The 16,200-nt window shown below is 51.9% G+C and overlaps 1 protein-coding gene across 1 annotated transcript; it reads right to left on the minus strand.

Moving 5' to 3' along the window:
• Window positions 1–12,705: 12,705 nt before the first annotated feature.
• On the minus strand, window positions 12,706–16,200 carry TLE7 (TLE family member 7; the record flags this gene model as incomplete). The annotated part of the gene is made up of 9 exons (XM_080827790.1): window positions 12,706–12,981; window positions 13,302–13,375; window positions 13,933–14,086; window positions 14,221–14,362; window positions 14,551–14,792; window positions 14,901–15,113; window positions 15,512–15,570; window positions 15,747–15,769; window positions 15,890–16,200. The coding sequence occupies 9 exons, from the start codon at window positions 16,198–16,200 to the stop codon at window positions 12,706–12,708; spliced, it is 1,494 nt and encodes a 497-aa protein (XP_080683916.1).

Raw genomic sequence — 16,200 nt, forward strand, 5'->3', positions numbered from 1 at the left:
GCAGGAAAGGTATACAGGAGTCATGCTGAGGGAAGTTTCTCTACAAGTTCAGAGGAAGGATCAAGTTCACTCTGGCCCCTTTTAAGGCCAGAGGAAGTAGGGAGGAAGGGATGTGGTCCCTATGGGCAACGGTGGCAGGATCTGCATGGGTGGGACGGAGAGGCAGAGGTAGGAGAAAAGACTTGGAGCAGGCCGGCTCAGGATGAGTCCGTCGGATGTGGGACGTCTCAAGGAATTATTTCCCAGACGGCAGCTGGAAGGCTGGATGCAGGAAAGAGGCATAGTAAGTGCGCTTCTAGAGACTCCCAGGACAAAGGATGGCCAGTCTCTCTGCAGGAGCTATGATCAACCTGCACTCCAGCCAGGGAAGGTGGGGACAGCTTAAGGTCACCTGCACTTAGCAGAGCCTCAGCACTTGAAGACATCCTGCAAATGACCATCTCCAGAGGTGGCCAACCTTTAACCCCTGGGCCACTTAATACTCCAGATTAGAACAGAACATGTAAGTCACACTCCTGTACCTTCATGTTTCAGCACAGACTAGGGATGGTAACAAAAAAATCCCTCATGAGGTTAGAGTGAGGACTGTCTGTGCTAATATGCCTTCACTACCTGGCATCTAGCGGCTGCTCGAAATCGTGACGACTGCATTCCGCTTCTTAGGACTCACTCTTCCCAGGGCTTGGGAAGCCTCTGCAGCCCCTTGACTTGCTCCTTCAGTCTCCTCCTGGCCCCTAATTAAATGGTAGCATTTGTAAGTCCTGCACACACCTGAAATCACTTTACATATGTGAGCCATTTAATCCTACCACAGTGCTTTCCAGACGTGTTGTGTTCCTTCCGGATTTAAAGGCGAGAAAACTCAAGAACGACAGAGCTCCCACATGCACACAATAGGGGTCAGAACGGGGGTTACTGGATCAAACACCCCTCTCCTAGGCCCAGGTGCACATGGTCCCAACCAGGACCCTCGAGACACGCCTTCTCCCCCCCTCCCCTGGCAGCAGTGGGGGCCGGTCTGTTTTGAGCCTCCCTCTTTTCCTTTCAACAGACCCACATTTTCAAAGGCCAGTGGAACATATGCACACAGATGTCTGTCTTCCCCTGAAACCCAACCAGCTCCAAGTGCCTGACCCTTCCCTCCAGCCTCAGCCACCACCACACCCCCAAGAGCCCTGGGTCCACTCTCTCCAGAAAGCTAGTATGGCGTGGCCATACTGGTCTCCTGCCCCCAATGTAGGGTCCTCAGGGGCCGCTCACAGATCCGAGCACGGTAAGGGAGACTCGCCTATCTCAACCCAGCGAGCCCTCCCGGCTCCCCTGTTTTGGCTCATAGCACTACCTTTCATCCAGTCATCTCAGACCTGAAGCTGTCCCCTTGAGCCATCCCTCTCCAGCAGCCTTCTCATTCCCCCAACGGTCCTCTCTGCTTGGAACCAACCCCCCCAACTGCCTCTCAGGCTGTTCCCTTTCCCCACATTCCAACTGACCAACCGCCCATCTGCAGCCCCCACAGGTCCAGCTCAAATCCAACCCCCCCTGAGACTTGACCACACTCTGGCGTCTGTTAGCGTTATTTCCCAGGGTGCGTCTCCGCCAGTGAATCATAAATTCCTTGGGGACAGGAACTGACCCTTCTTCCATTTTTCGTCCCCACAAAACAGGGTCAGCCTGGCACACAAAGCCATCGATATATTTTGAGTAAATGAATTCGGGGATTCAGTTAATGCAGAAAGTATCTGATCCATAGGGAGTCTTTGATTAAAAAAAAAAATGGGGGCACCTGGGTGGCTCAGTGGGTTAAAGCCTCTGCCTTCGGCTCAGGTCATGATCCCAGGGTCCTGGGATCGAGCCCCGCATTGGGCTCTGTGCTGGGCAGGGAGCCTGCTTCCTCCTCTCTCTCTCTCTGTCTGTCTCTCTGCCTGCTTGTGATCTCTGTCAAATAGATAAATAAAATCTTTTTTAAAAAATTAACATTTTTAAAAAATATCAGATGTATTTCCTGACAGAGAAACATGAAATTGCCTGGCACACCCACGGCCCAGGTCTGTGCTCCAACTCGGGCAGCCATTATGCCTGCAGGTTTTATTGATTATTTATTGAGGTTGGAGACTCTCAAACATTTCTTGCGCCCATGAATAAAACAGATGTTACAGCCCACCTGGTCCAGGGGGCTTTGCACCCGAATACCAGAAGAGTTTGTTAAAAACAGAGCCCCCACAGCCCCCTTTCTAAGAGTCACTAATGAGAATCTCTGGAGGGAGAGGAGAGGGTGCTCACTTTTCTCCGTTTGTTTTTTTAACTTTTAAAACTTTTCTCTTAAAGTAATTTTCCGACTGAATAATCAAGCTCCCACACGCGCTTCACCCAGCTCTTCCAGATGTTAACACTTAGGTAACGGCGAACGCCAGGAGCAAAAGCAGGAGCTGAACGTGGAGATGTTAACTAATTCACAGACAGCACTCACATTTCGTCAGTTGCTCATTAATGTCCTTTCCTCGTTCCAGGAGCCAAGCCAGGGCAGCCCCCGGCACTCAGCTGTTGGAACTGACGGATGTCCGGCCACGGATGTGCTTGTTCACTATGTCCCATGTTCGCGGACCATGGTCTTTGGGCGTGTGTGCGAACTGCCCGTTCGAGTCTTTTCCCGTTTCTCCTTTGGAGAGTTCATCCTCTGTCCCTCAGTTCTCTAGAGTTCTCTATGTATTAGGGAGCGTAAGCTCTTCATCTTTGCCGAGAAGCCCTTGGTTTTGGGTGTTGCAAATATTTTCTCCCTATTTTTTAGTTGTCTTTTGACTTTGTGGTGTTTGAAATCCTTTCCTTACATGGAGCTTAAGTAGAATTTACCCACGCTTTTTCTTTTCACACTAGTACTTACACGGTTTCGTTTTTTTTACATCTACATTCATGAACCATTTGAGTGCACTCTTCCATACGATGTGACCTATGAATTTAATTCTCTTTTGAAATAACTGCCCCGTTTCCCAGCACCATTTATTAAAAAGGCTATCATTGCCTCTGAGATTCGAGATGCCACCTTTATCCCACACTCAATTTCCTTTTGTACTTAGGTTCATTTCTGTGCTTTCTGTTCTATTCCACTGGTCTACTCATGTGCCACAGCCGCGCTGTTCTCATTACAGAGGATTTACTTTTTGCTTTAATGTCTGGTGAACAAGCACTAATGGACCCCCCCACCTTTTCAACATTGCAATGTTTCCCTGGATATTCTAGCAAGTTTATTTCTCATATGAATCTTACTATCAACAAACCACATCCCTCAAAACAACTCCAAGAAGTAAGAAGTCACCAGAAACTTCCTAGAAGACACCCCCAATGGCCAGAGAGTTCCTCTGGCCCAACCATCAGCACAGGTGAAATCTGGTTCCCAACACCAACAAGAAGCCAATCTGTGGGGTCTTATTCTTCCTGCCTTCCACATGGGCCAGAAGCCCCAAAACCAGTTCCTAGGAGTCACATGGGGTGTCAAGTGGATGGCAGGCCTCCTCCTGGCTCACCCAGCTGGGGTCCCACCAACAGATAGAAGAAATCCTTCTCCTTGAAAGAGTGGATGTCACAGGCCACCTGTCATCTCTGTGATTCCCACGAACATCCCAAAACAAAGACACCCACTCCACCAGGGAGCTCCAGCACAGCCCCACCCAGGAGGAGCCCCTGAGCGCCCCCGCCACCCAGGATTCCACATACAGTTAGTTCCCCGAGACCTACTGAGAAGACGCAATATGCACCTTCCCCAAGTTAAGAACTTCCTTTTGTCCAAGAAGGTGCACACAGACAACAATCTGAGGTTTGGGGTTTTTCAAAAACTGACCACTACAAAGACCACTGCCTGAACGTGTTCCTCCTACCGAATGACCTTCTTAGCTTAGCTTCTCTCAGCTCTATAAGTAACTCAGAAATTGACAATGAATTTAACGCTTTAAATAAGTACTTTTCTTGTGGGTGAATAACAAGCATTCCTCAGTTATTTTGATGGGCAGCCAGCTTTGGAAACCAGGCGACTAGAACCAAGGGGACTGGGGTGGGACAGCTCTGGGGGGCTGCTCCTGTTCCCTAGCAGATGCCCTTGAGAATGCTGGACCCTCCACACCAGGCAGTGAGCAGCGGAGCTCAGCAAAGCCAGAAAAGGTCCTCCGGCTCACAGTGCTCGCACGATCAGTGATGAGCACCGGTCACCGCGGCTGCCTGTCCATGCTAGGTTGGAGGCCGCAGCCTGGCGAGGCCGGTGCAGGTGTGGTCACCACTTTACGGGAATAGAGAGGTCAAGGCCACCAATCACGGCTGACCTGGAGACGAACGGAGGCCCCTCACTCCAGCAGCCGTGCACGGCTGTCTCCAAGACCTGGTCTTGTAAGGGCATTATGAGAAGTAGACGGCAGAGGACTTAGTCCCCCTCCCCGGCCGCATGGCCACAGCTCAGGGAATTTATGGGATGCTGGCAACCTAGAAAAAGATGGAAGGGATTGGCCCTGTTCCTTCATAGAGGAGAAACAAATCCAGAAAGTGAAGAGACTTTCTGCAGATCATGCAGCTGGTCAAAGCCAAAACAGAGACCAGGTCTCACAGGCAAGGCTCCTGGCATTCAACGCAAACCATTTGGATGTTAGAGGCAATGCAAGGCTGCCCCCTGGCGGAAGGGCTGGAAAACTGCAGGCATCCCTTCCTGGGATCCTGAAAGGCTTCACTTTGCATGCGGGTGGATTTCAAGACCCTGACCCTCCCTGCCGGGGCAGAAGGGCGGGAGGTTCTGCTTGATTTGCTAGTGCCCTCCTGCCGAATCCCCAGGACCCTGTCAACGAAGTCCTATCAGGGGCCCAACACACACAAAGCAGTTTTTCCTCCCTGCATCCCTGACATCACGGACTGCAGGAACACCTAGAGAGAATGGCTTGTCATTCATGGGGGAGGCCCTGGGATGGACGCCGAGGAGACGGAATGTGAGAAGATAAATCTGTCCCTCTCCTCGGAGGTAATAACGTGCTGGGCATCTCAAACACAATGTGCGGTGCCCAGAGAGCTGGAGGGGAACAGAAGGGAGGACCAAATACCCACCAGCGAATCAAGGGAGGGGCTCGTGGGAGGCAACATAGCTGAGCTAAGTGTGAAGAGGGAATGATTTTAGTAATGAAGAAGCCGGTAAGAAAGCCCCAGGGAAAGAAAGAAGGCAGAGACTCCTCTCACATTCCCTGGGGCCTGCTTTTCCCCTCAGCTCCTCACTCCCTGCCCACCCAAGTCCTGGGGGGGTCTCGAACACTGACTCCTCACAATAAGCCCCCACCCCCCACCTCCCACCCCTCCCACTGCACCTGCCTCTCCTCTCAGGCCCTCCCCTCTCAGGCCTATCAATAAGCTAAAACTAGTTCTTATATACCTGCTGCAGAGGATCCAGAAGATTCCATACCCACCTCTGCCCCAGAGAAAGAGCAATCATCTTAGGGGAAGAGCAAAGGTTTCAAAGAAGTGATGGAGAGAGAGAAGCATCTCTGGTGGTCTCAGGCCACTGTGCAGGAGGAGCCCAGGAAACGGATTAGGAGGAGCAGGCAGACGGGAGGACGGGAGGACGGGAGGACGGGAGGAAGGCCCTGGATGGACAGTACATCTCACCTGGCTGGGAGGCCAAGGGTCTGTCTTACCACTGCAGGGCCCTAATGGCTATTTCTCCTAAAGGACAGTGAGAAACGGCGCAAGCCTGGGCGTGGGGACACCTTGCAAAGCATGTTTAGAGAGACTCCTAGAACAAAGTATGTCCTTCCCTCTGCAACTTCTCAAGGTGGGAGGTAGAGGGAGCTCTGGCTTCACAGCTCCGATACCCCCCGCCCCCCCGAAAAGCCCTTCGCCTGTCAGATTCGGCCTCCTATTCTTGGGGCAGAGTTTGTGCCACCCCAGGATGAAAAGGAGGGGAAGCCACAAAGTCAAGGTTGGGAAGCAGCTGAGGGAAAACCAAACCCAAGCCGTTGACTCTCCATGCAGTGCTCGTTGCTCAGTGCACATTCTCCCACCAGCTCTTGAGTCTGGGCAGGAGATGGCAGCAGAGGGTGGCTTGGGGTCGGGCCCAGAGCCCCGCCACCCATCCTTCTGAATGTGGCATACTTAGAGGTGGGTCAGCTCCTGTCCCTGGATCACCTGTCTGGAACACCCAGTCAAGATAGGAGGCAGAACTGACACAGAGGGAACAACTGAGAACAATCTGGAAGCACAGGGTTGGAAATCAGGGAAATAAGAGGGAATCAGTGTGAACTGTGTTACAAGAGTGACTCGAAACCTGTTTGCAATGGAGCACCAAAACCCTTAAAGGTGCAAGGAGGGGGAAGGGGCTAGTCCTACCAGATATGAAAATATATTTGCTTCTCGGGTGAAAGCAAGAATCCCACAAGAGGTGGGGAGTGAATAAGCTGACAAGTCCAACGTAGTCATCTTACCTGTAATAATCGCTGGGTAAATGGGACAGGCAATGAATGATTCCTTGGGAGCCATCTGTCTGGGCATCTGCAGCAGAAATTTCCCTTCAGGAATAAGGAAGCCGGGGAGGGAAGGAATAAGGAAGGAAAACCTTCCTAGGGATGGTTGTATGTTCTGCCCACCCACCCATCTTATTACAATAAAACTTAAAACCCTGCTGGGGGCAATGGTGCCAGTCTTCTGACCTTCCAGATGAGATACCCTTATATGTAACAAGGGAGCAAATCATTGGAAAGGAAATACAAAAATACAGTCTGATAAACTGGCAAGTCCAAAGTAACCATAGTTTCTTCCCTGTGCTTCCCTCCTGAATTCACATCCCCAAAGTCCTCTGAAATCTTTTCTCCCTTCCCCTACCTCACTCCCACCCCTAATCCAGGACCAAGGCCTGGAGACCTCATGCCCCTCTCTCCCCCTCATCCGCTCCGCCCCCCACGCCTGCTACCGGGGCCCTACCCACCCTCCCCTTACTCGGGGGCGCCCCCTGCCGCCCACCCGCAGCCTCTGTCCCAGCGGGTCAGCACGGCCAGCCGGAGGTCCTCTCTCCCGCCCCCGCCCTCTGGACTGACACCTGGACTCGGAGGCCCCCTCTCACCTGTCCGCACCCGTGCCAGGCGCGCGCCCTCCGAGTGCCCGAGCGCGCCGGGGGGGGTCCCCCTCGGAGCCTGGGCACCTGCCCGGCGCGCCGCGGCTCGGGGCCGGGTCCGCGCGGGGCTGCGGGGCTCGGCGCGCGTTCTCTCCGCGGAAACCGCTCCTCTCCCAGGAGCGACCCTCCTTCCCCGCGTGTCGGTACAAGCCAATGGCGTGGGGCCCGCCGCGGGGTAGGGACCCCCGGGTCGCTGCAGGGAGAGATAGACCTGTGAAGGCGAAGGGGCCGTAGACACATCCCTTTAGTGACAAAAAGGAACATCCCTTTCACGGCCCTCTTAGCGCAGTGGGCAGCGCGTCAGTCTCATAATCTGAAGGTCCTGAGTTCGAGCCTCAGAGAGGGCACGAGAGTTTTGCTGCGCTCCAATATGCTGTGTGCAGAAAAACTTGCTGCGACGGTGCATTGAAGGCCCCTGGACACGGAGACAACGCGGACGGGGGAACGGAGACCCCAGCTGCCGGGGACCTCCCTCAGCAGGAACGCGACGCCCCAGGCGGGAGCAAGGACCACGGCCCCCTCCCGAGAATAAAAAGCCGGAAGTGAGAAAACTCGCCGTGCTGTCGCGACAGCGGGGAGATGGACAGAGCGCGGCCGAGTGGTGCGCTTGCTTTTGCAGCACTTGAGAAACCGCGTCACCTGGATCCCTCCCTTTGCCCCAACTTTACTCGCAGCAGAACCGGGTCTCTACGTTCATTTCCGGCTATCTCCAGAGACTGTTTCCTCCCTCCATCCCAGACCCCGCTTTCAAGAGCCCGCCCAGGTGTGGTGGGGGAGGACCTGGGCGCTCAGGGCGGGGGCGCCCCGCCCACGTGGCCCAGGACAGCAAGGTGGCGCGCGACCCTGGCGGCCCAGGCGAGGCCACGGCTCTACCCACAGCTCCAGCTGACCCCTGCAAGTTTTGATTATTCGGTTTACAATAGCTTCCAATTACTTTGTGATTTAGTCTTTTATTAATTATTTAGAAGGATATTTCTTACTTTCCAAAATAGGGAAATTTCTAGTTTTTATTATTCATTTCTATCTTAATTGGTCGCACTGTGGTCATAGCGATGTGGTTTGAAGTGGGGTTCCCGAACAAAGAGTCAAGAAGGAATCCTTGAGAGGTTTTTGGTGCAAAAAGGTGGCTTTGTTATAGACCCGGGGCAAGACCCTGGGCAGAAGGAGCGGAGCTGGGATTGTTGAGGGGCAAGTGATGACCAGCTTTGGAGTTGGGGGTGGTCAAGACAAAGGAATTTTCCAAAAGGATTTTCGTATGTTAAAGATTTAGAGGATCCTGGAGGCCTAGGTAGGGATCGTCTAGCCAAGGTGGTTTTTCCCTCTAGCAAAGGATTAACAGTAAAACCGTCGGGAATTTCTGGAGGACTGTCATACTCTGCCTGCCTCAAGTATTTGTCAATGGGCTGCAAGTTAGAAGGAAATTTAATTTTATCTCATTTATTTTGCCTTTGTTCTTCACATCAATAAAATATAGATATCATTTTTATATATGTATATTTTTAACTTATTTTTAATTTTTAAAGTAAGCTCTACACCAATGAGGGGCTTGAACTCATGGCCCTGAGATCAAGAATCACATACTCTACTAACTGAGCCAGCCAGGCATAGAATATACTCTATAAGAATTAAATTTAATTAATTTAATTAAAATTAAATTAAATTTAATTCTATAAGAATTAAATCCACTGAAATTTATAGCTCAATGTATGCTCACATTTTTTTTGTTTGTTTGTTTTTTTTTAAAGATTTCATTAATCTATTTGACAGACAGAGATCACAAGTAGCCAGAGAGGCAGGCAGAGAGAGAGGAGGAAGCAGGCCCTCCAAGGAGCAGAGAGCCCGATGCGGGGCTCGATCCCAGGACCCTGGGACCATGACCTGAGCTGAAGGCAGAGGCTTTAACCCACTGAGCCACCCAGGCGCCCAGCAACATGCTCACGTTTTGTAAATGCTTTTTGTGTATGTGGGGAAAAGTATGTATTCTGTACTGGTCATAGCAATGAACTACATTTTCTACTCATGTTCATCTTCTATATTCTTTTTTTTAAATCTGTTCCTTTTTTTGGTCTGTTTGAAATATTGGTTATTGATAGATTTGTCTGTTTTGTCAATTTGCATATATTTTGAGACTACATTAATACATAAAGCATAGAATTCTCCTGTCTTCCTGCTTAACTGAACCTGAATTGAACACTTACGAAGTGTTTCCTTTACTGCCAGTTTTGCATTTCATTTTAAACTATGTGTGGTCTAATAGTAATATCAGCTTGCTTTGATTTAGTATGTAGAAGAAGCATCTTTTTCTATGAGTTTCATACTTTATCCTTGTTTTAATGTTTCTTTTAGGGGCAGCTGGGTGACTCAGTCAGTTAAGCATTTCCCTTTAGAACAGGTCATGATCCCAGGGTCCTGGGATCAAGTCCTGCATTGGGCTCCCTGCTCAGTGGGGAGCCTGCTGCTCCCCCTGCTTGTGCTCTCTGACAAAATCTTTAAATATATATATATGTCTCCTTAAATATACATCTTAAATATACATCTCTTTAAATATACATATATATATGTCTTTCTTAAACACATATTTGAGATATTTTTAACCCAGTCATACAACCTCTACAGATTAATAGGAATATTTACTCTATTTACATTTACTATTATTACTGGTATGTTTGGATTTAAATCTACCATTTGTATAAGGTTTCCCTTTTTGTTCTGCCTGTTTTATTTTAATTCTAGTTAGTTAAGTGGTACCTGGGTGGCTCAGTCTGTTCAGTGTCTGCCTCTGGCTGAGGTCATGATCCCAGGGTCCTGGGATCAAGCCCCGCATTGGGCTTCCTGCTCAGAGGGGAGCCTGCTTCTCCCTCTGCCCTTCCCCCCTGCCCACTCACATGTGGACACACATGTGCTCCCACTCACACGCGCACGCTCTCTCTCACTCACTCAAATAAATAAAATCTTTAAAAAATAATTTTAAAAAATTCTAGTTTGTTATATCCTCTCTTCTTTTGGAATGCTTTATTACTATATTTATATTAATAGATCAATATCAAATTATATATATTAAGATTATGCTGATTATAAATATAAATACTAATATTAACATTCTTATGTTCTATTATGCCAGCATTTTCCCTCTAGTTTGAAACTGTACCCTTGTTTAATATTCTTTTGATAATTAACCTAGAAATCCCAATGCTACTACTTGACTTATGAAGACTACTATTAACTGGGACTTTTACCTTTTTTTTTAAAGTAATCTTGGGCACCTGGGTGGCTCAGTTGTTAAGCGTCTGCCTTCAGCTCAGGCCGTAATCCCAGGGTCCTGGGATGGAGCCCTGCTCCCTGCTGAGCTGGGGGCCTGCTTCTCCCCCTCCCACTGCCCCAGCTTCCTCTTTCACTGTCTCTCTATCAAATAGATAAATAAAATCATTAAAAAAAAAAATCTTTTTGCCCAACATAGGGCTCGAACTCACAACCCTAAGAGATCAACGGTGGTGTGCTCTACTGACTGAGCCAGCCAAGCACTCCAGACTTTTACTTTTCCAGAAAAAAAACCTTAGGACTCTTTTATCACTCTAGTTACTGCCTCCGCCCTTACGTGGTTTTCTTCTTCTTTCAGTTCTCTCGGACACACGCGAGAGTGGGACTGCTGGGTCACGTGGTAATTAGGTTGAGCGCTTATAGCTACCCAACTGTTTTTCAAAGCAGCTGCACCATGTAGGGTTCTACTTTCTCCACATCCTTACCAACACTTGCTGTTGCCTGTTTTATTCTAGCCTTCCTAGAGGGTGGATTTGATTGGCATTTTCCCAGTGATGGTGAGCACCCTTCCCCATGCTTACTGGCCATGAGTGTGTCTCCTTTGGAGAAAAACCTATCCAAATCCTTTGCCCCGTGTACAATTGGTTTACTTGTCTTTTTATTGTTGAGTTATAAGAATTCCTTGTGTATTTTGGATAGAAGTCCCTGACCAGAAATAGGATTTGCAAATATCCTCTCCCCTTCTGTGGCCTGTCGGTCCCCTTTCCTGGTGGTCTCACCCAGGTGCTCATTTTTTATTTTGACTAACTTCATTTTTTAAGACAAAAACACTGCAGATGGAGTCAAAGCTCCCTTTTTCTCACTTTACGACCCAGTTTCTCTCCCTCCCTCCCCAGAGATCACCACTATTCTGAACTTGATCTTTGTCATTCCCTCATTGTTGATTTAATTGTGTAAAATGCACGTAACAGATCTTACACCATCTCCACCACCTGGAGGTGTACGGGTCAGCAGCACTGAGCACGCCCAAGCTGCTGTGTCACTGGGGCCACCCTCCATCTCCAGAATCCTTGTCACCTTACAGAAGTGAAACTCTATCCCCATCAAACACTCACCTTCCATTTCTCTCTCTCCCTCAGCCCCCTGCAACCACCCTTCTGCTGCCTGTCTCTGTGAGTGATCGGAGGACCTCATAGGAGTAGAATCACAGTATTTGTCCTTCTGTGACTGGCTCATTCCACTTCCCACAAGGCCTTCAGGGTTCATCCGTGTTGCAGCAGAGGTCAGAATTTCCTTCCTTTTAAAGGCTGAACCCGACATTCCCTTGTGTGTGTATTACAGATACATCAGATTTTCCTTGTCCATTCACCCATCAGTGGACACTTGTAATTTTGTGTCTGGCCCAGTGGATGCTTCCACCTCATGGCCCTGCAGTCCCCAAGGACCTCCACCTCCTTGCCTTGAGCTGATAGAAGGGGACCCAGAACCTGGGGGCAGAGCGGTGGGGGGGCGGGGGGGATGCCCCCGACTCCTTTAGCCTTGGTCCAGGAATGAGAGACTCATTCCTCACTCAAGATCCGTCAGCAAGACCTAGGTACCTGACTGTATCTCGGTCAAAGGATGGCACACTTGGTCCCTGGCTTTGCATCTCCTCCCAGTGACAACTCTGAGCTCCAAACTTGAGCTGTCTCAGCTGTGCCAACCCTAAGCAAACAAAGAGGAGGCAGAATGGGCAGGGACAAGGAAGCAGGCCTCTATGGCTTGATTTCAGGAGCTGGGCTTTTTCCACCTGCAGAGGACCAGACAAAAATATTACAGAATGCCAGAACAAAAATCAAGCCTTCCAAAGACTCAGATAAAGCCGCATATCTTCACGAAGCGGCTAAAAGCAGAGAGCGGGGACAGAGAGAGAGAGAGAGAGGGAGAGTGCGAGCCCTTCCTTGGGATATGGTTAGACCAGCTCAGGGAGTCTTAACCTGGGTCAGGAATGGAGTGTTGATGGGGTGCTGACTCCGTGACACAGCCTGAAGGTTTGCACAGGGACATGCCTTTCTTCTTGAGCTTTCTGAAGTTTCCAAGAAATCTCTGACCCGCCAAAAAAGTTGCAAGCCAAACTAAGTCTGCTGTAAAATTCCTTCCCCACCTTGGAAGTTGCTGAATGGGGTCTAAGAAATCCATCACAAGGGGTTTGCTCTTTGAAAAAACTGACCACGTTATCATGCCATTTTGGTTTTTGCTTTTCTATTTTGTTAATTACAAAAGCAAGTTTCCCCACCCAAACTCAGAAATCAGCAGTAAGAATAGTAACAAAGGAAAAACCCCTACGTCGTATCATAAAAACCTGCGAGCACAGGCAAGGTGTGTCCGGGACGGAGGGAGCAGACAGAGGCCCGACCACCGAGGGTCAGGTGAAGGTATCGGGCCATGGAGGCTGCCATGCCCTCCGCCTGCTGGCCTCCTCTGGGTCTTCGCCAGCAGGAACACAGCACGCAAACTTCAGTACAAGAGCTGGTAAACCGTAGCACTGTTCTTGGAGCCCGTGACCAGATACTGGTTGTCAGCAGACACATCACAACACAGGACATCTGTCGGCTCTTCTACCTACATGGAAGGAGGCCAGAAGAATGATCACAGGCAGGCGCCAGGCATGGGCCACAGATGAAGGCCTCACTTGGGGGCAGTTTCAAGGTGAAGGACAGACCTGAGGTTCAGTCTGGAGACAACGGGGCAGGTCTCGGGGCTCACGGCGGAGCCCATGAGGTCACAGAACCTTGAGTCCGCATTCCCCTGGGTCTAGTAAAGGGCCCCATATACTACCCCAGGGATAGTTTCCGTCACTGTCCTTGGGACCCGACCCACTGGGATCTGGGCCTGTGAGCTCTGAGAGTCTGGGTTTGCAGAGCCCTCCTCCCAATACCTGAAACAACCTTTGTAGAGAAGGTGCGGCTATGCCGTGGATTGACTCGTCGATCGCGGTCACAAAGTAGCTCCCTGGCGAAGGAAAGGCAGGTGGAGAAGCCAGAGACCAAGCTTGCATTCCAGGCCCAGGTCCCTCCCCAAGGTGAGTAAGCAAAGAGAAGCTCTTCCTCTGGCCCAATGGGCCCATCTAGAAAAACCAGAGACAAGAGGCAAACCATTCCCCTCATCTGGCCCTTCCCTCCAGCCCCACACAGGACGGGGCTCAGTATCCCTGCACAGAAGGACAATCAGATGGGGCTTCATGCCTTTTCTGCCGGCCCTTGTCTCCAGGCTGCTATTCTGGGTAGGAAGGCACAGTTACAGGGAGAGTTGGAGAGGAGAGGGATGGGGACAGAAGACAGGCAGGATGCCAGGAGATGGGGGGAAAGGTGGCAGTGGGGAAGGGGGACGTGGGTGCAGAAGTGACAGCAGCAGGGAACCGGACACCTGGGTCTCCACTCAGCCGGGCTTGGGGCCGGGAGGGAAGAACAGAGCCCGAAACAAGGCTGGACCCAGACTCTGCAGAGGACCAGACATCCTGGGGGTGTGGGGGACGGGACTCCTAGAGGGGTCGCCTGGCTTCCACTCACCACAGGAGGCAAACTTGATGTTGTGGTGGTTGACGTATTTATGCAAGACTGCCTTAAACTTCTCGGGCCGGTGTGTGTGGAGAATTATGATGTCGCTTGTTCTCAGGCCTACCAGCACCCACTCCTCAGTGGGCTCGTGGGTAATGCTGAGGATCTGTTTGGAAGAAGGACCGGAGTCAGCGGTCCAAGCTGTCTACACTGTCATTCACACCCCGCCCCCCTGTGGAACTCAGGCCCCCACTCCCGGCCACGGGGACCGCCCGCAGCCCACCGGGGGCTGCCAGACACCTCGTGCCGTAACTCGTGCTCCTGCAACCTCTGGTAGCTCCTCAGGTCCCAGGAATAGAGTCTGGTGTCTTCACCTCCTGTCCAGAACTTATTGCCCGCGATGTCCACGCAGCGGGACCCGTATTCAGGGACCTCGTGCTTCCTGGCCGGAGAAGATCGCCGAGGTTCGCGCACCGGCTCAACACCAGGACGTTTCGGGCCCAGGAAGCCCCCACATCTAGTCTCCGCACGGACTCACCGAGTCCTACCGCACAGAGGGGCGAGGGAGGTCCAGAAAGGGACACGAGCCTTCCCAAAGACCTCACCGTCCAGCCCTCCCCGGGGGCGTACCTGATCAAGATTTGGTTCTGCAAATCCCAAATCTCGACAAATCCTTTGAAACACGCCAAGCAGATCTGGGCATTGGAGGAGAGCGCCAGGGAATAGCACAGGGGGCCCGTGGAGGCCAGCTGGGCCCTGACACGTGGTGTGGGCGCCAGATCCCACAGGGTCAGGCTCCGGGACAGACCCCCGGTGATGAGGCACTGCTCATCCGGGAACAGCTTGCAGGCCAGGACACAGTTCTGGTGGTCCTGCAGGAACAGTCCCCGCCCTCACTTAACCTCCTCGAGGGCCAGGCTCCAAGTCACACGACAGAGGTCACGTCTAGGTTCCCCCGGCCCTTCCCGAACACCCCTCACCTGCAAGTCCAGCTGGGCCTGCGGGGCCTTGCTGAGGGCATGCAGGGCGCTCTCGTCCCAGACCTTAATGTAGCCGTGGCCACACGTGTACACGTGGTGAGTCGAGCTGCTGATGGCCACGGCGTAGACTTTCTTTCCGTGGCGGAGCCTGCCAACCTTCCAGCACCGCCGGGGGACCCTCTGCCTGACCACCGCTTCATTGGGAACGGGCGGCTGGGGAGAGGAGAACGCGGGTACCCATCAGAGGGCACAGTCCTGGCCTTCCATCATCCATGGGCGGCCACCTGCCCGGTCCCCTGACTGAATTCCTGAGTGTTCACCCGAGGTTCGGAGACAGCTCTGTGCACCAGCACTGACAGCAGGGTCCGGCTCAGACACCCCCCGCTCCCGACGCAGCTCAAGAAGAGGAGACACCGTGAGCCGAAGGCCCCACACAGTGGCAGTGAGAGCCCGGCAGCCAAGTTCAAAGGCAGCAGGGAGCTGTAGGACACCCACCGCTGTGGGAGAGAATCCAGGCACACCACATGCCCTCCCCTTTCCTTACTAGCTTCTCTTTTGGGGAGGAGTGGGGAAGGCAAAGATCCCAAGTGTAGAAAAAATAAAACACTTACGATTGTCCTGAGGAACGACCAGACTTCTTCACTGGGCAGAGGTGAGGGGCAAGGGGGGCCTGCAGGGAAATACCAAGACCCACCGGCTCACGGAGAGGGTGGCCCACAGCAACAGGACCGCAGGACTCAAGGAGAAGCCTGCTTCCCCGACACCAGGCCTCACACCTCGTCCCCCATCCGAGGCCCGGCCTTGGGCTGCCACCTTCCCTGCCCACACGTCCGAGCTGGGACTTACCAAACTTGGGTCCTGGCAGGAAGCTATGACACGTGGATGAAGGGTAGGGGGACACAGTGTGATCTGGAGAGCTCGGTGCCGGGATCTCCTCTCCCCAGGACAGCTCCCGCTCCCTCCCCCAGTCTAGTTCAAGCAACACCTACCTGGGGTCCAGCTCTGCGGCTGCTTCTGGCTCTGCCTGGGGGAGACAACTGGCCTGGAGCTCAGATCTGCCCAGAGTCTGGAGGACCCACTGCTGTGGGGTCCCGGCGCTCATCTCCTGACAAACCAGGCCACGCTGTGTCGGGGAACCGAGGGCCTGCTGGGGCATTCCATACACCCCCTCTGGATGGGACTGTGCTTGGTGCTCATGCTGGGAGGAAATGCCAAAGCTTTCGGGAACGTTCCTCGTCTCCTCTGGCTCATCATAAATACTGAGTATACGAAACAACGCCTCATCCTTCTCTCTACTCAT

Source organism: Martes martes (genome assembly GCF_963455335.1).
Source record: "Martes martes genome assembly, chromosome: 17".
NCBI lineage: Eukaryota > Metazoa > Chordata > Mammalia > Carnivora > Mustelidae > Martes > Martes martes.